The 27,194-nt window shown below is 40.9% G+C and overlaps 1 protein-coding gene across 1 annotated transcript in view; it reads right to left on the bottom strand.

Moving 5' to 3' along the window:
- The window catches only part of LOC134536491 (cell adhesion molecule Dscam2-like), a 160,424-nt gene that overhangs the window by 38,060 nt on the left and 95,170 nt on the right, over positions 1 to 27,194 (bottom strand). The window contains exons 13-26 of the mRNA XM_063376213.1: positions 26,624 to 26,896; positions 25,478 to 25,614; positions 24,830 to 24,974; positions 23,481 to 23,600; positions 21,580 to 21,753; positions 20,277 to 20,606; positions 19,063 to 19,454; positions 17,177 to 17,411; positions 16,509 to 16,655; positions 15,859 to 16,017; positions 9,473 to 9,612; positions 7,606 to 7,762; positions 6,343 to 6,702; positions 3,278 to 3,463 (exon numbers count right to left, since the gene is read on the bottom strand). Coding sequence (XP_063232283.1) covers positions 3,278 to 3,463; positions 6,343 to 6,702; positions 7,606 to 7,762; positions 9,473 to 9,612; positions 15,859 to 16,017; positions 16,509 to 16,655; positions 17,177 to 17,411; positions 19,063 to 19,454; positions 20,277 to 20,606; positions 21,580 to 21,753; positions 23,481 to 23,600; positions 24,830 to 24,974; positions 25,478 to 25,614; positions 26,624 to 26,896 — 2,955 coding nt within the window. The remainder of the gene's footprint in view (positions 1 to 3,277; positions 3,464 to 6,342; positions 6,703 to 7,605; positions 7,763 to 9,472; positions 9,613 to 15,858; positions 16,018 to 16,508; positions 16,656 to 17,176; positions 17,412 to 19,062; positions 19,455 to 20,276; positions 20,607 to 21,579; positions 21,754 to 23,480; positions 23,601 to 24,829; positions 24,975 to 25,477; positions 25,615 to 26,623; positions 26,897 to 27,194) is intronic.

Genomic DNA, 27,194 nt, shown 5'->3' with positions numbered 1-27,194 from the left:
TGCCAGGGCCTGGAGGAGTGCTTCCTACTCACTTCCCAGTGAATGCCCAATCTTAATGAATGGGAAATTGCATATCAGAATGTTAGAGGACTTAGAACAAAATCAGTTGAATTCTTTGATAATCTTATTAATACTCAGTATGACATAATCTGTCTAACAGAAACTTGGTTCAACGAAAGATGTATCAATGCTCATTATTTCACCGATAATTATTCTATTTTTAGAACTGATAGGGATCCGCTACTCTCATCAATGGAACGTGGTGGCGGAGTGTTGATCGCAGTGAACAAACATAAATTCCCTTCTGTTCAGCTAATTCAATTATATGACTATCGTGGAGTAGAAGCCGTATGGATTAATATTAAAATTGCCTTTAATAAGTACTTAACATTGGGTAATATTTATCTTCCTCCAACTACATCACCTAATCTATTCACATTGTATTTTGAAGCTCTTGAACAAAAACTCGTTAATTCTCATGATAATGTGATTATCTTAGGTGACTTCAATGTACCTGGGATAGATTGGAAAGGAAATCACTATTTCAATATTGCCCGTGCACATGTCAGATCCAAGGCTCAGTGCCTGCTTGATTTCATATCTAATTTGGATTTATTTCAGCACAACCTAATACAATCTTCCAATAATCTTCTAGATCTTTGTATTTCTAATCTATCCCATTGTGTGGTTGAAAAAGCTGTTGAATCTCTGGTCAAAGAGGATATCTATCATCCTACCCTACTTATTAAACTACTTATTGAGGCGACCTCACACAATTTTACTCCAGATTCTATTTTCAGAAACTACAAAGCTGGTGATTACTTAAGCCTTTATAACTCTCTAAAAACCCACAATTGGGATGAATATTATAACACCACTGATGTAGATGCTCTTGTAGATCAACTTACATCTTGTATCTGTGATAAAATCAATACTCACATTCCATTATCCACACGTAAGGCCTCTAAACATCCTTATTGGTTCTCTGGTGAATTAATTCATGCCTTAAAATCTAAAAAACACTTTCATAAACTCTATAAAAGAAACAATAATACTCAGTATTACCTTCTTTTCTCTAAATATAGAGCACTAGTTAAAAATCTTATTAAGCGTGATAAAACTAATTGGAATCGTAGTATCAATAATAAGGTTAAGAATAACCCTAAAAAATTCTGGAGATATGTCAATGTTATGAAAAATGGTTATAGTGAATCCCATTCTCTTAATGTCAATGGTGATATCTGTAATGATCCTGGTATTCTTTCTAATGTCTTTGCTAAGTACTTTGCTAGTGTATATGTACCATCCACCAACCACCCTCGTATCATTGATCCCGATATTATTCACGATTCAATTCCTGTATCATTCTTATCAGAAAGCCAGATCTTATGGGGAATTAAATCATTAAAACCAACTATGTCTACTGGTCCTGACGGTATACCAAATTTCATTATTAAAGGCTGCTCTTTTATTCTAATGCCTCTATTGTTGCATCTATTTAATACAAGTCTAAAATCACAAGTATTTCCCACTAAATGGAAAATAGCTAAGGTTATTCCCATACATAAAAAGGGTAGTAAACTCAGTGTATTTAATTATAGGCCTATATCATTATTAAATGGCTTTACTAAAATCTTTGAAAAAATAATATTTAAACATATTAACTTTCCAATAAACAACAGATTAGCTCCTAATCAGCATGGCTTTAGAAATAGTATGACAACTTCTACTAATCTTCTCTCATTTATTAATCCTATATACAATAAAGTTACAACAAGGGGGCAGGTTGGTGCATGTTATTTTGATCTGGCTAAAGCCTTTGATACTGTCAATCACTCCATTTTACTAGCTAAACTTTCTAACTTCGGTCTCTGTAATAATTATATAACCTGGTTTACTAGTTACCTTAAAGATAGATGTTTCTTTGTTTCACTTAATAAAAAAACTTCTACTTTATATCATGCTACTTCTGGTGTGCCTCAAGGGGGTACTTTATCTCCCTTATTATTCAATATTTATATCAATGATATTTTTAAAGTTCTTCATCATACTACTGGTTTTCTGTTTGCTGATGATCTTAAAATATCCAGAGAAATTTCCTCCTTAAATGACTGTCTGCTTCTTCAATCTGATATTACTGAAATTGATAATTGGTGCAAAATGAATTTAGTTTCACTTAACAAAGATAAAACAAAAATTATTTCTTTCACAAGGAAAATTCATCCAGTTAAATATGATTATTTTCTTGACAACTCAAAAATTTCCAAATCTCTTAGTATAAAAGATCTTGGTGTTATTCTTGATTCCAAACTATTCTTTCATCAACATGTTAATTCTTTAGTATCCTTTTCCCGTAGAACCTTATATTTAATAAATTATATAACTTACTATGCATCTAATACTGAATCCATTCTTACTCTTTATTTGTCCTTAGTTAGAAGTAAACTCTAATATTGCTCAGTTATCTGGAACAGTATTAACACCACCGACAGTGACAAAATTGAATCCATACAAAATAAATTTTTCAAAATAATTAGTTCTAGACACCATCAATTACCCAAATTAGAATCTCTTTCAAATCGTCGCATCCATCTGGATGCCCTGTTTGTGTTTAAGTGCTATAGTTCAAAAATTAATTGCTTATACTTACTTGATAACTCTGGTATTCGAGTCCCGCAGTTCAAAAGCCGCCTTCGATCCCTATTATGTTCCTTACACAATAATAATGATTTAATTTACAGACTTATCTCAAATTTCAATAAATATGAAAATTTTATTAAAAACTTCAAATTTTAATTTTTATGATTACCCTAATATTCTGAGTAATTTTATAATCCTGTTTATTCTTCCAATTTTAGATCAATTTAATTAAAATTATCTCAGTTGCTGTTTTGTTTTGTTTTGTTTGTTATTGTGTCGTCCTTTATTTTCCTGTGTAGGTTGTATTTATTCGCTTGTATGTGTCGTCTTTTATTATCCTGTTTATGTTGTATTTATTCGTTTGTATGTGTCGTGTTTGTATTACTTGTTCTGTGCACACCTCTAAAGCTTCGGCTGTTGGTGTGCATGTCACAAATTTTAATAATAATAATAATAATAATAATAATAATAATAAAAACCTAAGTGCGAATTTTATCGTGGAAACTGAAACTATGTTTTGCGCAACATGCGACGCTACCTGTTGGGTGGGCCCACATGTACTGGAAAAAATAAGCTTGGATCCTACTTGTTCGGTAAAAGGGTATTGAGCATGTGTTATGCATGGTGAGGGGCTCACCTCCGCCCTGGGTGGTGGCGGTGACGACCGGGCTGGGCTCCCCAGTGCCCACTGCGTTGCTGGCGGCCAGCGTGGCGTGGTAGGTGGAGCCACACAGCAGCCCCTCCAGGCGGTGCGAGGTGTGCTCCGCGTCGAGGAGCGCTTCCTGCCAGTCGCCGGCGGCGTGGCGGTACCGCAGCACGTACCCTGCGTCACCACCGCCCCGGTGCGTTTCCCAGGTGCTTCTGTCCGTCTCTACGCTCAACCCAGAGTTGTTTGTCTGCATTTACTTTTGGCCCATAAAGCAGCATATACTATGGGGGAAAAAAAAATATTAGGTTCTGTGTGAAGTATATTAAAATTTTTTTCTGTCCAGGCATCGAATGTCACCCCATGTAGTTTGATTTGTTTTTTCCCTCTCTTCACAGCACGAATATTTGCCATGGCCAGATCACATATCATACACAGTGAATATTTTAAACATAGTTGCTATATACATTGCCATTACATAATTATTCCCAGCAAATAGCCAACACAGTAGGAGCATTTTTAGAAATATTTTATGTTAACTTCCTTGATGTGTACGATAATTGCACGTCGATGCTGTGTTCTAATTCCTTCTACGGAATTCTCAGTGCTGTCTTTGCATTTAATATTAGCTGATTTTGGCTTGTTTTTTTGTTTGTTTGTGTATTCATCTTCCTTCTCCGTTCTTCGGGTTTTATCTTTAAAATACAGTGAAAATTGGCAATGGCGTATGTCCAAAACAATGTTTTCGATCAGAACGAAAGATAGAATGAATTATATAATAAATGATATAACAAAAGAATAAATGATTTAGGGAATGAAGATCTATCTTCATGTTGAATTATTATTTTATTTTTAATTGTCTTGTCATTACTATTATTTAAGGTCTATTTCTACACATTTTAACACGGGATATCGCGCCTCATCACAGAGGCTCTCGTACTGGAAAGACAACCCACTAGTACTTGAGCAGCGAGGCTGGCCTCCGCGTGAGTTCCGAGCGAGTTCTGCTATTGAAGAGAAGTGCGAGATCGGCGAGGAGGGTGAGAGACCCCCAAGAGTGGAGCAATGCGGTGCGACGGGATTGAGAGAGTGTGACTGAGTGGCGCGGGACTAGGTGTGTGGACAGGCGCGAGGTAAGGGACGAACCACTGTCGAGCCTAGCTCCAGTGAGGAGTACGAACTGCGGCACTTGACAGACATTGAGTGACTTCCGAACAAACATTTTTAAGTGCCAGTGAGTGGTGATCGGACATTTATTTACTATTACTTATTAGTAATGTAAATATTGGTGGTTGATAAAACAGTAGTAATTGGGCTATCCGTTACGAACCCGGTACTCCCTAGATAGGTCGTAACAATGACTTTAACAAGCTGCTTCAACGATTAAAAAAAATACATCTGGGCATTAGTCTTCTTTAAGAAATAATTATGGTATCACATTAAGTGTACACTGTACTGAAATGAAAGCTGAGAGTATTCATAAACTCTGAGCGGACTATAATCGCCGGCAGCACATAAATGACCATGCCAGCCAACTTCAACTGCAGGAATCCATCCCAAAAAATCTGAAGGCAAGTGGTTCTATTGGTGCCTGATTAAAGAATGTGCTGGACCAAAGAATGCTGGAGTAAAGAACTTTCACTAAACTTTTTAAATACACATTCCTAATGCACCTAACATAACCTAGAAAACCTCACACTTTAGTTAATGTATGCCTTTTTTCCCAAAAGTCGCTACTCTTCTTGCAGTGCTGCCAACTCCCAGGCATACCCATTAAAAATTACATTTATGCAAGCAATAAAACACACGTAAAACAAATGTAATACAGGTTAGCTACACATAATAAATGACTACAAAATAACTGAGCAACGATCATTTTAGTAATGAGTAAAACATTTATTATATAGTTTAAAATTTACACATGTCTAAAAGCAATATAATTACTAAAAGTTAAATTAAGAACCAAAATATAATACTTTTTGAAAATATAGTCTTTAAAAACATGCTTGGATTCACAACTCTCCAGGGGGATTAATTCGTTTTTGTAGCACACCCAATAATAAGAGTTCAACCCAAACAGGATTTTATTCAATTCAGTCTGTCATTGATATATCGCCAAAATGTAATTAAAGTTTTATTTTTCCCCATTACACATAAATAACTTTTAGTAGTAATTCCGTTACTGGTTTTTTTTTTTAGAATCAGTAACCCATTCTGCAATGACACTGTAGAGGAGACCGATCACGTTAACGTAACCGGATTGCAAGGAACAAAGTATCAACAATGACACACATGCGGACACAGATCCATAAGGATCAGCTCCGTTTATGTTACTCCATGCGAACAATAGAAGCTGAAGAGGTCGCCATGATTGTTCACAATTTTAAATGCGTTAAAAAACTGTTTCAAGTACAAGATTATATAGTGTTCCATCACTACTTCGTGGTTTATTTTTATTTAATGTACGAATCCCGACCACGTTCTTGGAAATTTTTATTTTGTAACCGTGAAATTCATTTTGTTACAGTTCCGTGCAATGTAGAAGCCCCAGATGCAGATTCATGTTTTATTGTTTGGAAAGTGATGGAGTTTTTAAGAGCATTATATTATTTATTTAAAAATGTTCCCTCACGAAGAAGTGATTATATCACTTTGTTAGGTTCAACATCTTTTCCTTTAAAGTTTTGCCCAGTACGATGGCTAGAAAATGCGAAAGTCGCTGAAAGGGTTATGACAATTCATCCATTTGTTCAGAGATATGTAGAGGAAATCTCAAAACTGAAAGCTCCTCATTGCAACAGTTTTTTAGTTGTGTGTGAAGCAATGAAGGATAAGCTATTGCTTCCTAAATTAGCATTTTTTAATTCCCTTGCTGCAACTATTGAGCCATTCTTGACTGACTTTCAGTCAGATGCACCCATGGCACCTTTTCTTTTTGAATCTCTAAATTCACTGCTTTTAAACATTATGTCCAAGTTTGTGAAAAAAGATCTAATTCGTTCGTCATTTGGTAACGGTGTAATGGGTGGTTGAGTGGCGGGCAGCGAGGGAGGTACCTGTGATGGGGCTGCCGCCCGTGTCAGGCGCGCGCCACGCCAGCGCCAGGCTGCGGGCGCCACCGGCCGCCACGCCCAGCTGCGGCGCACCGGGCGCCACCTGCACCACCAGCTGGTACGCCACCTCGTCGCGCCCGAACACGTTCTCCGCCGCGCAGGTGTAGTTGCCCGCGTCGGCCGGCCGGAGCCGCTCCAGCCGCAGGGCGTGGTCGGGCCGCGCCGGGTGGCGCCCTGCAGCGCCGCCGGGCCCGCGCCACCGGCGGGTCGGCGCCGGCAGCCCCACGGCGCGGCAGGGCAGCTCCACCGCACCGCCCGAGCCCACCACCACGCGGCGCGAGAAGGACGCTATCCTCGCCGGCACTGCAACACAGCGCTCTTGCCTCACCCCACACGCAGTCTGTTCGAGAGGCAGCAGGCAGTTGGACCGACAAGCCTTTTCCAAACATTTATTGCCAGTGGTTTTTTCTTGGATATAAAACTGTTTATAATGATTCTTTATATATTCCTTCCTTTTTTATTTCACTGTATTTTAGTTCAATTTCTCTTAGACTCATATAAAGTGGAATAAATAAGTTTTACTAGATTTTAAAATTTGATTAGAAAAATAATCAATACTCATGAATTTTATAATCATTGATTCAAAATTCAAATTGCATAAAAACAGTATTCGCATATGCCTAGAAGTTACCACTGGGTACAGGAGGCTGGGAATGAGGTTACCTCTGGACACGGGAGACTGGGAATGAAGTTACCTCTAGACACGGGAGACTGGGAATGAAGTTACTTTTGGGCATGGGAGGCTGGAATGAAGTTACCTCTAGACACGAAAGACTGGGAATGAAGTTACCTCTAGACACGGGAGACTGGGAATAAAGTTACCTCTGGACACGGGAGACTGGGAATGAAGTTACCTCTGGACACGGGAGACTGAGAATGAAGTTACTTCTGGGCACGGGAGGCTGGAAATGAAGTTACCTCTGGACACGGGAGACTGAGAATGAAGTTACTTCTGGGCACGGGAGGCTGGGAATGAAGTTACTTCTGGGCACGGGAGGCTGGAAATGAAGTTACCTCTGGGCACGGGATGCTGGAAATGAAGTTACCTCTGGACACGGGAGGCTGGAAATGAAGTTACCTCTGGACACGGGAGGCTGGAAATGAAGTTACCTCTGGACACGGGAGGCTGGAAATGAAGTTACCTCTGGACACGGGAGACTGAGAATGAAGTTACCTCTGGACACGGGAGGCTGGAAATGAAGTTACCTCTGGACACGGGAGACTGGGTGACTTTGGCACTGCTAGGGCCTTCTCCAACGACGGTAGCGGCTGTCACCCAGAACTCGTATCGCTGGAACTCCTTCAGCCTGCGGGCCTCATAGATGAGCTTCGCGTCGCCAAACACTGCATCCGTTTGCACATCCTGGGAGTTGAGGCACAAGAAATGGTATTAATTAAACAGAACTTAACTTATCATCGACATAAGGATCATTTAGTTTTTTATTTTAGTTTATAGACTATCTACTGTAAATATAAAATTACCTGATACACTAATTTTAAAACTTTTTCAGGAACTTTAAATACATTTTTGATAGTACTTTTTATATGTCAGTATTCTGATAAATAATAAGTAAAATAAACATATTATATATTTTATATTCGCAAGAACATGCCAATTTCTGTATACAAAGTAAAACATATTTTTAGAGATAATTTCCACTTGTTTTAAGTAGATAGTCTCCAACTATTTATATCAAATATAAAACTGTAAATTAAAATTGAGGCAGAAAATGCAAGCTAGCAATAGACTGATTAAAATTAAAAATTCTCGTGAATTCCAGAACTTTTAAATTATTTTTGGACCATTTATAAACATTCTTGACAGTTCTTTAGTTTCTTCGAAATTCCCCTCCCCCCTCCTTAACAGTCTGGTCTAGATTATAGTGGGCACTTCAACCACTTCACTCAGTGCTCATGGGGGTCCGAGTCACGTGGTGTGCTGGATCAAACCATGTGATTACAACATGGCAACTAAGGACTTCAGACTATAAGGTTAGTAAGATAAGAGGAACATTGAATAAATAAGTTGGTGGGGGAGTATCCTGAAAATAACACGACTCTAATGAAACAGAACAGTATTCAGAAAAAAAACTAAGTTGTATTTTGAAACCCTTATCCTGGAGCTTTATTACCAGTCCCCTTGGTAACCTTCTTAAAAGATGTAATTTTTTTACGAAGTTGGTTATTTATTTTAACCAAATTAAATTTTTTGAATCTTTAATTTTTAAAAGATAAAATATGATTTGACATTTAAAATATTTTAAGTTTTCAATGATTTAGGAAATAAAATTGGTTTATTTATTCTTTTAAATATCTCCTGGTTAAATTATATTTGCTCACACGGTTGGTATGCAAGCTTGCCAACGTTTAAGCAACGAAGTGCGTGATCGCCAGACTGTCGGGCCTTCGCAGCTGGTCGTTCCCCTTTTTATGACTTCACATTTTATTATAACATAAATATATTAAACTACAAATAGTTATCGAAACACACTTTAACCACACAAATCATATCAAAATGATAATAGGATCACGTACAATACACCATTTGAACTATCACTTCCTTCAAATCTATGCAACAAAGTTGCCCGTCTGCAATAAAAAATTACTTTATTAAAAAAAATTGAAACAAAATGTTACAGATAGTGAGCATGTGAATTTGATCATTCTTCTATTAATTTAATAAAAACACATTTAATTCAATGATTAATTCTCTTAGATTTAATTAATGATGAAAATGGATGGGTTTTTAACCACATACGATATAGAAAATTACTAATTCAGTTTGGCAATTTCCTTGTGTTCTCAAGGTTTTGAAGACACCTTTTCAATTCCATGAGTTCGCCCTTATATGCCAGATATTCGTTGTCTTAGGAATCCTGATTGATTTATAAATCAAATACAAGATTTTATTTGTGAATTTTTTAAGCATAATAGTAAAAAATAGTTAATTTCGTCAAGAGGTAATTAGAGAAAGAATTCAAGACTTAAGAAGAGGAAATATTAAATTACCATCAGCCAATCAATTTACAGCACTAGGTACTCGGGTGGCAAGGATTTTGTTTCTTTTCCTTACATTATTTCCATCTTGCTTGGCGTGGATGTAGACATAGTACTTGACGATGTTTCCGTTGGGGTCCACAGGTCGCGTCCACGCCACGAGAATGCTGTCTGATGTCATCGCCAGCGCCTTTATCTGCTCCGGTGGTCCCGGCACTGCATCACCCGAGCAAAATGTATTTGGCGGGGAAAACAAACACGTGACACATGACCTTGTAAATGCAGTTTAATGAAATAGCAAAGAATTGTCGTTAGGTTTGTTCTTTTCCTAACACAGTAAAACCTCTCCAAGGCAAAACTGACGGGACTGGAATTTTGTATGTTTGATATAACGGAGTTATTTATAAAGGGATGTAATTAAACAAGAGTAGTAAGAGTAGTAAGTTTTCAGTATCGGATCTTCCACTATTCCTGTACACAAATCATTAAATTTTGAGTGCAAAAATTGTAGTGCATTTGTTATATCAATTTAGAGCTCAAATTAAAGAATTTATAGAAGTATTCTATCCATATTCGGGTAAATATTTACTTGGGCGGTATTTACGAAAAAAAATGTTAAAAATCCGAAAATACCTTTATTTTATGCTCTTCAACTTCCTCTTTTCATTAAAAGTGGCGGAGGTAAGAAATTCCAAATACTTTAGGAGATATCGAATTTTTAAATTTCATCATATGTAGTTGAGCTGTATTTCCGAAAATAAATGTTAAAAATCCGAAAATAGCTGTATCATATGCTCTTCAACTTCCTCTTTTCATTAAAAGCGGCGGAGATAAGAAATTCCAAATACTTTAGGAGATATCGAATTTTTTAATTTTGCAATACAAGACCTGTGGAACCATTCCAGCGGCGCCATTTTTGTTATTTTGCCGTGTGTTCGTGAATACGTGAATCGTGAATGCGTAATTAATAAAATGGTTGATTAGGTCAGGTCAGTTACATTATTAATACTTTCAAACTAAGCCGACATTAAAAATTATTTTGTGAATTAATTTTAATGGCTGTTTAGTTTTAAAATATTTATAATGTAACTGACCTGACCTAACAAACCCGGACAAAGGGTGAACAGTAAACTAAAATGGTCGATTAGGTCAGGTCAGTTACATTATAAATACTTTCAAACTAAGGTGATATCAAAAATAATGTGAATTAATTTTAATTATTCTTTAGTTTTAAATTATTTATAATGTAACTGACCTTACCTAACAAACCCGTAACAAAGGATGTACAGTAACAACTCACGTAAATTTTTTTTGTTACTTATTACTTGCGCAACAATATCAAAATAACAAATAAGACTTTAAAATTAGAAACGTTAAAAACTCACCTAAATTGGAGGCGGTAATAATCACGTATTAGTAATAATCACGTATTAGTTCATTTGAATTCTGGCCTATCACGAACAATCACGTGACATCATTATCCAATAAAAAAAAATAGATACTCGTACGTAAACAAGAAACAATGGTGCACGCACGCCACAGGAATGCGCTGGTTTTGTGCTGAAATTTAAAAATTCGATATCTCCTAAAGTATTTGGAATTTCTAATATCCGCCGCTTTTAATGAAAAGAGGAATTTGAAGAGCATATAATAAAGGTATTTTCGGATTTTTAACATTTTGTTTCGCAAATACCGCTCAACTACATATGAAGAAATTTAAAAATTCGATATCTCCTAAAGTATTTGGAATTTCTAATCTCCGCCGATTTTAATGAAAAGAGGAAGTTGAAGAGCATAAAATAAAGGTATTTTCGGATTTTTAACATTTTTTTTCGGAAATACCGCCCAAGTAAATAATCGCCGTTCTTATTTTGCAATACAAGCCCTATATAATCATTCAACAGACGCCATTTTATTTTTTGCCGTGTGTGCGTGAATGCCTAAATAACAGAAAATTTCCATTAGGTAAGGTTAGTTACATGATAAATACTTCAAAATAAACGGAAATTAAAAATAATATTAATTAATTTTACTTGTATAGTTTTAAGTATTTATAATGTAACTGACCTGACATAACAAAACGGGACAAAGGTAGATTAGGTCAGGTCAGCTACAGTATAAATACTTTGAAACTGAACGGACATTAAATATAATAAAATTAATTTTAATGGTTGTTTAGTTTTAAAGTATTTATAATGTAGCTGACCTGACCTAACAAACCGGGAAAAAGAATGAACAGTAGGAACTCACGTAATTTTCTTTTTACGTGATGTAAAAAAAAAAAATCATACTTGTAAACAAGCAACAATGGTGGAAACGCGGGAAGCCTACGATTCACTCATCCTTCTGGACATACCCGAATACTCACGTTGGCAAGCCTTCTTTCAACAGACGAGAGGCAAACGCCCGATCGTGCATCTTCGGTTTTTTTTTTGTTTATTGTAAATAAATATGCAACTCATGAAAACTAATGGTCAATTAGGTTATGTTAGCTACATTATAAATACTTCAAAACATTGTGGATGGTTGATTTGGTTAGGATAGCTACATTAAAAATACTGTGAAATCATGTAAACGGTTTCCTAGCGCTGGATAGCTACATATTAAAAAGTTATTTGCTAAGCAACCATAACATGATTTTACAGTTTTTTTAATGTAGCTATACTTACCTAATATAACCAACCATCCACAGTGTTTTAAAGTATTTTTAATTACTTCTTGCTAATTTTAAGAAAAGAAGGCTTGCTAACGTGAGTATTCGGGTATGTCCAGAAGGATGTGTGAATCGTAGGCTTCCCGCTCAAACGCCGCATCAGTGCACAACATGAAAATTAAAAAATTCCATATCTCCTAAAGTATTTGGAATTTCTGATCTCCGCCGGGTTTAATGAAAAGAGGAAGTTAAAGAGCACAGAATAAAGGTATTTTCGGATTTTTAAAAGTTTTTTTAAAAAAATCGCCCAAAAATGAATATTAAAAAATTCGATATCTCCAAAAGTAATTGGAATTTTTAATCTCCGCAGGCGGTTCTGAAAAGAGGACGTAAGATAGCATATAATGAAAGTTATTTCATATTTGTACGATTTTTTTTGGCGCTAATCCGTACAATACAGATTTACCTTATTTTTCTGCAATGGTAGTTTTTTTTGTGAATATTAAAATATTAATTTTCTTAAATGCTATTGTTTCTCATTTAATGTTTGAAACATTTGTTTGCTCTGTCATTCACATCACTGATTTCAGCTAGATATTTTAAAGGAAAATGATACCCATGAATTGACACCACTGTCCCTTTGTTATAAAAGAATCTGCCTCTGAAAGAGAAGAAAGCTGTGTGTCTCCCGGAGGCAGTGGCGGGCCAGGTATTTAGGAGAGGTGCCTCGTCACGGTTTTGGGACACTTACACATTAACTCTTTAAAGTACCATTTATAATCCACCCTGGAACTTGGGAAGTAGAATTTTGACGATGGCTTTGATATTTAACCATTAAAAATGTTGATATTACAGGTGCATTGGTAGTAAAATGATAGGCTCTAGGCACCTGACCGGCCCTGGACAGATGTGAAAATGCCTGGAAATCCGATACAGTTGTGGCTGGGAGCAAGCATTTTGTTTCAATGAGGTTTTTGTTATAAAGAGGCTCACTAAATAGGAGTTTTACTGTAATGATATTAAACCACTTTATATTGAATTGTAAAAAAAACAAATAATAATAAAAGCTATTTAAAACATTTTAATGACAGCAGGAAGTACCAGAGGGCTTTATTGAATCCGGCATTCTACTTCCGCTCTTGTTGAAATTTTTTTGGGGTGTATTCCGACCGTTTACCTTGCCTGTCGAATCACTCGGAGTTCATCAACACTGTTGGCTTACATTTCTGTACAGTATTTACTATTACCGAAGATTTAAGTTTTGTGGGAAAGTATTGTTTGGGAAAATTTTCTAGCAAGTTACCAGAAAGTTATCTACAAACCTCAACTAGTTACGATGTGACCGTATGTTTGGTCACGAGACGTTTAATATTTAAATTCTACATTGGAAAAAAACATAACGGACATTGTGAAAAACACATAACCTTACCTGTTGTTACCATGTGTACATAACATTCGATAACATTTGGGGATTAACACATGTCATAGACAGGCTACTGCTGGGTGCAGGCAAACTCTAACCAAAACTCAGAGGTACCAACTGAGATCTCAGTAAGAAGAAAAAACTGCCGGAAAACTCGCCTGTGTATCGATTGTTTGGACTACAAATGAGCAACTTCTAAAACATTCTATCATAGGCTTCTAGAATCTCAAGCCCAGTTAAAAAAAACCTGTGGAAGGATTTGAAAGCAAAAGCTAAGAAATGTGTTTCTAAGCAGAAACGAGCAATGATCAAAACTGGCGGAAGAAAGAGCCCGCCCTAGATTAAAATACAAAAATAGTAGCAGATTTAATTCCAAAAGTATTTGAAAGCCTTTCCAATGTGAGAGACGAAGATAATGAACTAGAACCATATTTTGACAGCAATGATTGTTTCGGTTTGGCAGCGGTAGTGATAGTGATTTAAAGGTAGCCTATGTGTTATTAACTACTTTATCAAATTCATTTTGTAATTTCACTTTAGTATTTCGTATGAATCCGTACCAATGAACGAGTGTGAACGGTTTCTTGTTGTAAGTTAGAATAAAAAAAATGGCATATTATTACACATTGACGTCGTCCGACCGAAGGCCACCCTAAAGCCCGACCTGCAACCGCCAGTACTCAACCCCGCTAACGGAACGCGCCCCTAGCCATGGCCCACTCGAGTCAGGCGAGCCACCAGCAACCAAGGTAGAACCCGCCCCCCCCCCCACCCCCCCCAAATAAACAGACCGTCATTTCAACCAACCACGTTATAAAAAAAAACACAGATCTTTAAACAGTATTACGTATTAATTTAAAGTTGGTTAACGAAAGTGCGACGTAGGAGTGCCCGGGCACTCACGTGTGTAATACGTCGATACGTGTGTGAGTGTTCCCCTGGCGGCCTTCTGCCTGAATTAGTCAATGAAACCATATGACATAATTATTCATCCCTCGTGTTACGTTATTACTCCCACCAGAGCAATCCGGCAAGAGACGAACAGTCGCTGGTGTGACGTAAAATTTAAATGAAATAATTCCTAAACATAATAACTTCAATTTGTAGAAGGGACGAATGATCTTGATTCAGCTTTAATAATTAATGTAAGAATTTAACGCCCTTAAATTCTCTTATTTAACATGTCATATTGGAAACTAACGTAATGAGGTCAACCCTGGCGCGAGGGCCACCGAGCCTCGGCCGGACGCCATGACATGATGCCAATACAGCGCGACTCGTGGACCGGGGCGGACGCACGTCCCACGGAGAGACATCATCCTTTGTCCACACCGAGTTCACTTCTGGTAAATATAGTCACTTCTTAAAACCTCTTTTTTACTAATCTCTCCGTGCGTACCCGGTCCAATTTTCGGTCCAGGACTTAATCCGGCCGCATAACTTGAAAAACCCCCTGCACCACAATTGGTCCGCGGGGTAGGTTCAGCATCCGGCACGGGCCGTCTCCCGAGGAACAGAACTTAAGTTAAAATCAGTCGCTCCAGCGCTGACACCACCCCGTAAGGAAACTTTGAACGAATTTATCTGCGGTCCGCGCTCCACTGCCGTGGATGCGAGCACTGCCTCGATACGTAGACTTACGGGATTGGCCGCCTCCAATCACCCTCACCCCTCGTGTGAGTAACCAGGCTCAGAAACGCCTAGTGCCACGCTAATACGTAATATTTAGTGACTTTGTACGGCGCCGTGAAACTGATCGTTTCCGTTTGTAAACTTGTGCAACGCACCTCCACGTAACATTCATAAACTTGTGCAACGCATCTCCACGTAACATTCATAAACCTGTGTAACGCACCCTCGTGTAACATTTCTTTTGTAAACTTGTGCCACATTTTATTAAGTAACTTTCAGACTCATTTTTGTGTAATTGTGTAGTTTTTGTATTTTGTGACGTCACCTGTTGTACGACGTGGTGTGTAACCAACTGCGTTACACCCAAACCACAGTCACCTGAATAAATGACGCACATCATTTATTGTCTCACTCCAGCTATGATTACTTAACCCTACGATTCCCAACCACCGCCGAGTAGGGAATTCCTTAAACCCACGCAACATCGCCGACGGTCCTAGTGGGCCACGCAGGGCAATCGACCCCACGACCCACCTATCGACTAGAACCAGAGCTAGTCTGGCTCCCACCCGGAAACATTACATTCACAACAGCCATTCCCGCTAGGAGCCGCACCGGGACTCGAGCCCGAGACCCCGGACGACGGCAACATTTATAAGCATATAATAGATAAAGCATTATACTAATTGAAGTCATATACAATAAGCAATCCAGGAAACGCGTCATGTGAGAGGGATCTGGCGCCAGTGCTCACAGTCCTCCTCGGTGGTGCAGTGGACGGGCTCCGACCGCACTCCCTCGCCGGCCACCGTGAAGGCCAGCACCCGGACGCTGTAGTTGCTGAACTTGGACAGTCCGTGCAGGTTCGTCTCCAGGTTGGTGGTCTTCTTTACCTCAGCTTCACGGTACATCCCTGGCAGAACATTCAAGGCTATATGTGCTGCTACTCTGAAATAATTTTATCACCTCCAGTACTAAAAAAAAGAAAGAGGAAGAGCAGAGAGAAAAAAAGGCCAAAATTCATAAGGATCTTGTAGTAATACAATTGCTTGCATAGAGAATCGCCCCTGCTATATTATTTTTACATGTACCTATGTGAGCTGAAGGTGGTGCTAAATAAAAAAAAAATTGTTAATATTTTATAAATTTTGATTTTATTGAAGCTTAGTCATTCAAAAAAAAAATATTTATGAGTAATTGGATTTATATTGTGAAATATTTTTAAAAATTAAGTAAAAGTGCTTTTTCTTGTGAAATAAAAAATTTGTTATTGTAACATTACCAGTTCTCGACTAAATGTGGTATTTTTAGTTTAATGGCTAAGTTCGACACTTGAGTGTAAATGCATTAACTCCTATTACCAAATTTGTGGCCTCAATGTAACTATCACTACACAAAGTTTACCGTGCACAGGGTCGGTGTGGCGGTAGACAACCTTGTAGCCCACGACGATGCCGTTCTGGTGGTCCGGCGGCGGAGGGTCCCACCGCACGCGCAGGCTCTGGGACGACAGCGCGCTGCACTGCACGTCTTGCGGTGGCCGGTCAGGGACTGCAAGCACGTCGGTCCGCTTGAAGCCCTCCAGCCAGTGCAGGTGTACCAATGTAAGAATAACTATTACTGGCTGTGTGTCTGGCTTCAATGTGCGCACCAATCACCTTTACTGATCAATCATCAAACAGTAAGTAAAATTATCGAGTGTTGAATACACATTTTGCAGAACTGAAACACTAAGATTTCAAATGAAAACAAGAAAAATATTTTTAGAAAAAAAAAAAAGGCAGTGCTTCAAATATCACCATCGTTAGCATCAAACTAAAAGCCGAAGATAATTTTTCACATTGATGTTTACAGATCGTGAAAGTTAAGAAGTCCCAAAATAAAAAAGTAGACTAATGTTTGCTGGAAGTGACCAAAACTTCAATTTCCAGCAGAAATTTGTAAACCCGCATTTTATTCTTTGACGCCTCACTTCAGCTCCATACATGCTTGAAAGACTGCACACTTGACTCATTTGTAAAGGTTTTCGGCACGGCACAGTGGATAGCGATGGCGTAGGAGGGAGGACCCACCGCCATCCAGAGTGGTGACGTGCAGGGGCGGCGAGAGGGGGCCGGCGCCCACCGCGTTGGCGGCCTGCACGGCGACCTCGTAGCGGCAGAACTGGCGCAGGCCCGTGAGCATGGCCTGCAGCTGGCTGCGACCCTTCACGTGCAGCCTCTGGGGGGAGTCGCCGGCGCCGGCCGCCTCGCGGTACAGCACCTGGTAGCCCTGCACCTCCTCCCGGGGGTGGCTGGCGCGAGGCGGCTGTGGCAATCCCACACACGCCTCACGCACCGACATGCCATACATCTCCCAAGGTAGAGATGACAAAACATTTTTTTATTGCAACTACTGAATATTTTAAGATATAACACTGGCAGCCTAGAAATTAAATATTTGAACCAATTCCTACGATCTCGGAATAACTTGCCGTTGTCGTTAAATGTTTTCTTTGAAATTATTAGCCAGAGCATGTGTCAGAAAAATGCAAAGGATGTAATGGTGTTACAACCCGAATTATTTAAATGAAATCGTTTTACAACAGTCATAAGTTTTGCAGCGGTTGAAGAACTTGGTTCAAATGAACGTTATCCTGAGGCTCACTATTAGATGAACAATACTTTCTTTATTAATTGCAACAAAAAAAAGTGGTTGAGCTCTGACATATAGTAGTCATTGTAAAGAGTGCAGGCCACGAGTAGTTTATATATATTTTTTCGACTTATTTTTTGAATGAAGTACTTGCAGACAAAGTTTGTCATTTTCACTACACCTCAACGTGTAGATAGCTACCTACATGATAGTTTCATGTACGAACAACTATTAGTATTAGCAATGGCTTACAATTTTACAGATTTAATGGTTGGTAAGTTCTAAAAAAAAAAAAAAATTAAAGGAATAATGATTTTGAACTTGCCTTCCACCTTACGTGAATCGACTGTGAACTTTTCGCTTCAGCATACACGTCTGTCGGTGGACCACTTGGCGCTGAAACCAGTGTAAACATTTCAAAATTAGAAATGGTGGGAAGTCTCTCCTTCCTCTTCTGATTTTCATAAAAAAAATAAAAATAAAAATAAAGTTCCTGTTTGCATCTGCTTGGCCAAAACATTTATCACAACTAACTGTATGTTAGGATAAGTATTTTCAAATCCTAACATTTAAATAACTGAAAAAAGATAATACAGCACAGGTACCTATCCAAGTTAGATATTCAGATAAGCTTGAATATACAGTACTTAACTAATCGAACAAGTGCAGATTATTGTGCTAGATATATTTTACATCCGGTGTTTTACAATAATATATGGCATTACAAGTTATCTGAATGATAAGAACCAACTCCTGAAAATCACTTTGCCTATATTATTGCAAAATATTAATGCACACATACTGCTTGACACTTTAAGGTAAAGGTGGGGCACACGAACACCCTAAGGACATACCGTCGAAAATCTCCCGTTTGGTTTAACTGACTCTTAACATACAAATGCACAGCCTCCTTAAAAAATATACTGGTATGCTTGCCTGTAAAGAAATGTTTGTCACTGAATTAATGACCAAAAAAATCATCATCATCAGTGCCTCAAAGTTCACATGCCCCTGCCATTGGGGCAGAAGGATAGCTAGTGTGGGGCCTTATGGACACAATGTAGTTTCATGAAGTTACTCGGATGGGCTCAATGTAGTTATTTCATGAAGTTACTCGAAAGAAAACTCATGGCATTCAAAATATGGGTGATTTACATTATGGAGGCACTTAACATGAATCAAGAACATATACTGAAGGCAGTGCACAAAATTTCCATCCTTTTAGTGAATTTTTTTCTTTCTGCATGTTTGACGCTCACCTTCCTGCAGCGTGATGGGAGGGCCCTGCCACGAGCTAACACTGCAGGCGAAGGGAGGGCTCGACCGGGAGCAGGCGTGGCTCACCTTCCTGCAGCGTGATGGGAGGGCCCTGCCACGAGCTAACACTGCAGGCGAAGGGAGGGCCCGGGAGCCGGCGTGGCTCACCTTCCTGCAGCGTGATGGCCATGGCGACGGGGCCGGGCGCGCTCTCGCCCACCTCGTTGCCCGCCAGCAGCCGCACTGCGTACGGTGTGGACGGCTGCAGCCCCTCGATGCGCAGCGAGTGCGCCGCGCCGCTCGCCGTGGCGTTGGCCCAGGCGGGGGCGTCCTCGGCACGGTGCTGCACCACGTAGCGGTCCACGGGCACGTGGCTGGGGTAGGGCCGCCCCCAGGCGACGCTCAGCCAGCGGCTGCCCACCTCCACCACCTCCACCTGGTCAGGCGGCTCGGGCGGCTCTGCGCACACGCGTTCACACACACATCCACGACCGACAAACAGGTGAGCGGCAGCGCTGCCGTGGAATACGTACTGTATATACTCGTGTATAGCGCGCCCTTTTTTCCCTCGAGTAAAGGAAAAAATCAAGGATGAGCGCTATACACAGGGAAAAAAAGTTGAGGGATGGAGGCAGGGAGGAGTGGTAGACGTTAACTGCCGGGTGATGGGTGACCCCACACATACGCACAAGCAACGAGGCCTCTCTTTCACACTCTCTCTCTCTCTCTCACACACACACACACTCACAACCTGGTCTCTCGTACACACACACGCTCACACACACGTGCGCGCACGAGGTGAGTCATCTTAGCAACGGTGATGGGAGTGTTGGTGTTTAATCCTGTCACTGTAAAGGTTACTTCTTGGTTATAGTCCCGTTCCTGCCTGCCTCCCTCCCTCCCGCCCTCGTACCAGTTGTAACGATACAGCGCTTCATTATCTTCCGTCTACACAGCAGAGTTTAGCTTGCTCGTGTCGTTTCAGATGGTACAGTATGCCACAAAAGTTTCGCTTTCAGATGGAAGAGTATTTAATTTTTAATTTAAGTATTTTCCTGACACATCACCACACATCAATGTAAATAATCATTTGTTTCATTAGTAATTACTTAACAGGTACCACAAATTTTTATTAAAATTTATTTATGGGGGGAAAAAAAATTTCTTTGGAATTTGTTGCAAAAATCGTGATGGGCACTATACACGAGGGCGCGCTATACACGAGTAAATACGGTATATTATTTTCGTTCTCCTATCCAGCACTCCAACAGAGCGACGCACCCTTGACGGCGAGGTGGAGCACCAGCTCGTCCTGGCCGAAGTCGTTGGAGGCGGAGCAGCGGTAGGGCCCGGCGTCGCGGCGCTCCAGGCGCTCCAGGTGCAGCTCCAGCACACGGCCCGTGGGCGTGGCGCGCTCCACCATGCGGCTGTGCAGCGGTGTGAGGGCGTGGCGCACGGCCGTCCAGGACACGCGCAGCGGCTGGTCGCCCTCCACCTCGCACACCAGCACCGCCGCCTCGCCCGCCACGCCGCTCTGGTTCACCGCGTGCGTCTTGAAGTGTGGCGGCACTGCGGGCAGCCTCGCCGCTAGTGCCAGTGGCACCTCTGGTGCTGCCGGCGCCACTAGCACCCCCCGTGCCACTAGCGCCACTAGTGCCGCCAGCGCCACTAGTGCTGCCAGCATCACTAGCACCCTCAGTGCCACTAGCCCCAATAGCACCACTAGCGCTACTAGCACCGCCAGCTCACTAGTGCCACTAGCACCGCCAGCACCACTAGCACCACTAGTGCTGCCAGCACCACTAGCACCACTAGTGCTGCCAGTGCCACTAGCCCCCCCAGTGCCACTAGCACCAATAGCACCACTAGCACTGCCAGCGCCACTAGCACCACTGCGCACAACAACACCTGAGACTTGTCTTTGCCGCCAGAACATTGATAGAACCAGGGGTCAGACACATGTTCCACTGGAACATTACTGTGACAAGGTAAGTAACAAGCAGGTTTGGGTACTCCCTTCCTTTCAAAGCAACATATTTCTCAGAAAAATTAACGCAATGGTAATGGTATTTTTCATACTTTGAAGTAAATTGTTGTTCATTCAATTAATTTTTTTTTTAAATGTTCTTCTTCCTTTTGTTATGGCTACTATTGAATGACTCCATGGATGACATTCTATCTCCACAAAAGAGGTTGAATTCCGAAAAATACCCTCACTTCTCCCTTCACAACTTCAATTTTTCAGCTAAATGCTACCTTGCTGAGGGAAAGTGAAAAAGTAATTTCCTTCACTGTAACATCGATTTGAATGAAAAGTGTCTTCAATAGGATTCTACCACTAGTATATAGATATAACGAGGAATGTAATAACCACTGCTGTCGGCAACAGTAAGGGCCCAGTCTTGGAACATACCGCTTTGAGAATGTAGCTTGTTGGAACTGGCTAGTACAAATGGGAACAACTCAGTCACGGTGTATAGCGATCAGAACATCGCTTCAGCAATACACGTGCTATAACAGTAGTAGTTCATGACCAACAGTCTCGGGCCCTGATGGCCAACTAGCGGCAGCCTCTGGAGCTCACCGTTCACGCGGACAAAGACGACCTTGCTGAGGCCCGCGCCGATGCCGTTGCTCGCCTGGCACGTGTAGAAGCCCTCGTGGGAGGGCTCGGCCGCCCTCAGCAGCACAGACCCGTTGCCGTAGAGGATGACGTCCGGCCCCGACTCCAAGGTCACGTAGTCGCTCGCGTCACTGCCTGTTGGAACCGGCGCATCTGAGGCATGTTGTCCGTTCAAGGCTGTTCAAGGCTGTTTCCGAGCACTAGGGATGCGTCCGTAGCGCACATGGAATGCAGCCACAATGGAAACAAGACATTTCTAAGGAATTTTTTTTTTTTTTAGTTGATAGCCTACAACCTGAAGCCATAGGATAATGTGTCCTTATTCGAATCTTCATCATATCATAGCAATTAAATTTCTGTATGAAAATTAACACCCGTGCCTTACCCGGGACTCGAACCCAGAACCCCTCGCACCGCACGCTGGTGTGCATACGACTGCGCTACGGAGGTCGGCTTTCTAAGGAATGGATAACATCCGAATACTTTTACTGCTTACACCACCTGTTGACATTTGGTCTTACAAATGTGCTCGCAGCCTTTTTGAGTCGTCATATCTATGGAGATTCAGCAGCATAAATTACAAGTCACTGGTAAATAGAACTTTAAAATTTTAATGTTGCGAGGATGTTATAAAATGGTTGGTGCTAAAATAAAATAATTAGTTATGAGATCCGAAATATTAGTAATACCTAATCCAAAAAAAAAAAAAACTCACGATTACGAAGTTAATGTTTGAAGGGACGCATCAGTATATTTTTTTTTTCAGTAGGTCATTTTTATGTACGGTAATGAATTTCAAAGTCATCTATGTATACCGGCACCATAATTCACATACTGAATATAATACAATGATTTTTTTTTTTAATTATTCCAAACTGTTAATTCCATTCTATTGTCTGTTTCATGCTTAGATTGCAGTACCGTACAGAGTATATGGCGAACACTATTGCCAGATTTATACTACATGGGATGTTATAATTAAAAGTATTATTTTGATTACCATTTTTAATTATAATAAGTTTTAACATTTTTTTAATTACACTATTTTTTGATTTTCTAAAAACGTAAAAAAGTGCCTACTGACAGTATTATAACATATGGCGTCATTCTGACAGGAAAAAAATTAAATTCTAAACACCAATTATTATTTCACAGGAGAAATAATTTGAAACAGTTAATTACTTTTAGTAACAAGGTATTCTGTGAAAGTATTTGCAATACCAATACCAGGAATATCAAAAAATAAATATTCAGTTTTTCTACTTTCAAGTAATGTTTAATATATAAGAGTACCTACATATTCAAGTTGATCAAGTTACGGTAAAAATTACACAGGAAAAAAAAATTTTGAACAGCATATTGCTGGTTCAATAATAAATGATTATAATCATATTTATAACTACCAAAAGGAGCGTAAAAAATTTCCTGAAAGGCACAACACTGTCATTAGGAACAACAGCGACTCAAACTTTCACGACAGGTTGCATCGACGATTCTCTAAGGATTCTTACAACATTTGGAAGGTCAACAAAAATGGTAGACATGCTTTACTCTTAATTTGGTTTTTAAACATAAAAGTTGGGCAATTATCTTCCCGGTGAAATGGAAACGATGTTCCTTCGACTTAGGTTTTTTTCTTTTAGAGCTGTACCAAACACACAAAACATCCCTCAGTGCAGGTGATGTTCCGAGCTTAACTTTGCCACACCCCATAGACTACAAGCGCAAACTAAGGACACCAACATTGTTGCAGTTATAGTATCACATATGACTCTGTGTATTCGAGTTTCAAAGTAATATGTGTTTGATACTTACTTAATGACTTTCACATTGTAATATGCACTGCTGTGTGAACAACTCACCTCGGGCCCTCAGCCACGTGACGGAGGGGAAGGGGAAGCCACTGGCCATGCAGTGCATGCTGGCTGGCTGGTGGTACTGCACGGACACATCCCGGGGCTCGATCAGCCACGACGGCGGCACTGCAAGACAACAGCGACCACGTCAGTGAAGACGAACCTGTCGGCCAGTGCGAGGACTTTGAGAATCCACCACGTTACTTTACTTCAGGTTCAACCTCAACACTTGTACTTGTGTGAGGGTCAGACTACAACACTCCTGATATGGTTACAATCACCTTTAATCAAAATGTATTTCACTTTGGTTTGCTGCTAACTCAAATGAAGTGTAGCCAATTTTTAAAGAAATTTTTTAATTAAGCCATGGTTACTCTATTAGCATTGACTTTAACATATGTTTAAGTTCTGTGATCCATTTGTTTTTATTTGATATACCTAATGAATATGCCAGAAAATCGTTCAATGGAATTTATTTATTAGCAATATGTTTGCAAGTATAACCATATTTTCAAACAAAAAAAAATGTATTAACCATGAACAGGATATTAGTATTATGATTAATTTCATTGCCGAAAATTGAGGATGATGCTGCAAGAAAGAGGCAGCCCCATTCTTATCTTGCTATGGATGAAAGAAATTAGACAATGGATGATGCAAGACAGATGATGGTTTGCAATATAAATGGCTGATGGTGGTGAATGGTGGATGGTTGATGGTAAGTGGTGGACAGTGGATATTGATAGTAAGTGGTGGATAGTGGATGTTGGAAAGCGGATTGTGGATGTTGGATGGTGAATGTTGGAAGGTGGATGGTTGGTGGTAAGTGGTGGACAGTGGATGTTGGATACTAAGAGGTGGATGTGGAAAGCGGATGGTGGATAGTGGATGTTGGATGGTGGATGTTGAATGGTTGATGGTAAGTGGTGGACAGTGGATGATGGATAGTAAGTGGTGGATGGTGGAAAGCGGATGGTGGATAGTGGATGCTGGATGGTGAATGGTTGGTGGTAAGTGGTGGACAGTGGATTTTGGATAGTAAGTGGTGGATGGTGGAAAGTGGATGGTGGAAAGTGGATGGTGGATAGTGGAAAGCGGATGGTGGATAGTGGAAAGCGGATGGTGGATGTTGGAAGGTGGATGGTGGATGGTTGATGGTAATTGGTGGATAGTGGATGGTTGGTGGTAAGTGGTGGACAGTGGATGTTGGATACTAAGTGGTGGATGGCGGACGGTGAATAGTGGATAGTAAGTGGTGGATGGCGGACAGTGGGCGGTGGACAGTGGATGGTAAGTGGTGGATGGTGGATGGTTGATGGTAAGTGGCGGACGGCAGACGAGGGCAGGCAGGGAACCTTTGACGACGAGCTTGGCGGTGTAGTTGGCGGTGGCGGCGGCATTGGCGGCCACGCAGGTGTAGCGGCCCGAGTGGCGCGCCGCCAGGTCGCGGAACGTCAGGCTGCTGGAGAACTCGTGGCGCTCCTCGTGCACCAGCTCCGACTCCTGCGACAGCAGCCGCCACTATCTCCTCCGACGGGTCTCACCACGCGTTCCAGCACGGTCGAGTTACTGCAGTTGCCCACGTCAATGCACGATTCCATTTGGTTTCAACAGTTGTTAGCTCATCACAGACTTCTATCGCTTAACTTGTTCTATTTTGGCTTTGTTAAACCATAGTTTATAAATTAGTGAAATGCATCTAGTTGTTATTGAATAGCTGCTACAAAAATGTTTCCCTTTGAAGTAATTGTTGTTTAGTATTTAATAATATTTGATTACCACACTATAAATGTAGTTATGATGTATATTGTAACCAAGCTATGGTTTGTCTTTTAAAATATAATTAATGTGCAATATCTGCATGAAACAGCATATTATCAATTTTATATTTTAAAAAACAGTAGTAATATATACTGAAACCAATATTCCTAGTCATCCCCCGTGAAACGGCTTTCAGATACAGGAATATGCCTTAAATGGAATGTCGGTGAGGGGTGACTGACCTCGGACAGCGCTTCGCCGTCCTTCCTCCACGAGATGGCGATGGGGAAGTCGCCGGAGATGATGCTGCAGGTCACCTGGACCCTCATGCCTTGCTGTATTTCGCTCGGGAACTGGAATGGTGCAATCGTTGGTGGTTCTAATACACAATAAACGCAATGCATTTTAGGCTTGAAGGCACCTCCTCCAACACTCTTAAGTATTCAGTTATAAATTGCTTTCACTCACACTACAGTAACTACACAGAATAATCAATACACAAAATGCTCATGGAACACTCATGTAACTAGTGCACAGGATGGACCATCAGCAAAATTAATGCACTGTAATTTAAAGTATTCTAATCATTAATTTTTACCATAGCAGTTAAATGTTACCGCCAGTCTTAAAGTTTGTTTGTTATGACTCAAGCTTACATTAACAAGAGCTAACCAAAATTAATTTTAAATGGCAAACTTGTAAACAAAAGCTTGAATTAACTATTTTATAGCATTCTTGCTCATACTGGTAGTATGGAGACTAATATTCTTCAATTAAATATACTGAACGTTAATCTATGAACCTTTCTGTGTTATTCTGTCTGTGTAAATGGAAGTTTAAAATACAATGCAAGGTTTCAGAGGTGTAGGGAAGGTGTAGGGAAGGTGTCGGGAAGGTGTCGGTAAGGTGTCGGGAATGTGTCAGGAAAGCATCAGAAAAGTAACAAGAAGGTGTCAGAAATGTCACAGGAAGGTGCCAGGAATGTGTCAGGAATTTTTCAGGAATGTCAGAAAGGTGTCAGGGTGGTGTCTGGAAGGTATTAGGAAGGTGTCAGGAATGTCTTAGGAAGGTGTCAGAGTGTTTTCAGGAATGTGTCAGGAAGGTGTCAGGAAGGTGTCAGGAAGGTGTCAGGACCGCGACCGGGAGGTGCCAGGAAGGTGTCAGGATGGCATCAGGAATGTGTCAAGGAGGTGCCAGGAATGTGCCAGGAAGGTGCAAGGAATGTGCCAGGAAGGTGCCAGGAAAGTGCCAGGATGACATCAGGAATGTGTCAGGGAGGTGTCAGGAATGTGTCAGGGAGGTGCCAGGAATGTGTCAGGATGGCATCAGGAAGGTGACCGGGAGGTGCCAGGAAGGTGCCAGGAAGGTGCCAGGACGGCAGCACTCACTCATGACGTCCAGGTGCACGCGTGACTGCGCGGTCTGGCCCTGCTGGTTGGCCGCGAAGCAGAGGTACTCGCCGCGGTCGGCCGGGCCGTCCACCTGGCGCACCAGCAGGGTGCCGTTGGGGAAGGTCCTGTGTCGCAGGTGCGAGGGCAGGGCGTCGCCCCCGCGCTGCCACGTCACGCTGGAGATGGGGAACCCTGCCACGGGGCAGCGCAGGAACACGTCCGTGCCCGCCACGGCGGTGATGTTGCGAGGCGCCCGCGCCGATGGCGGGCCTGCGGCAGCGCACCGACCCCACTACCCCTTAGTTCCTCCTTCAGACTTGCAGTTCCTCCACGGGCCGTGGGTTCACTTCAAAATACGGTGTGCAGAGCTTCAGAAGAAACCAAGTGGATTACGGAAAACATTTAAGAATACACCGGGGGCGTATTACAAGTCCTGTTTCGGATTTCCTTTTTAAACTGTAATTTAGAAGAGGGAAAATGGCTAAAAAATTGTTTTGAAATAGTTCTTATGCATCAGACACCCAGTATGGATTTTTAAAGCACTCAAGGAACTTGTGTTACACCTGTA

This window comes from Bacillus rossius, chromosome 11 (assembly GCF_032445375.1).
Source record: "Bacillus rossius redtenbacheri isolate Brsri chromosome 11, Brsri_v3, whole genome shotgun sequence".
In the NCBI taxonomy this organism is placed as follows: Eukaryota; Metazoa; Arthropoda; class Insecta; order Phasmatodea; family Bacillidae; genus Bacillus; species Bacillus rossius.
The sequence above is the reverse complement of the archived record's forward strand: the minus strand, read 5'-3'. Positions and strand labels throughout refer to the sequence as shown.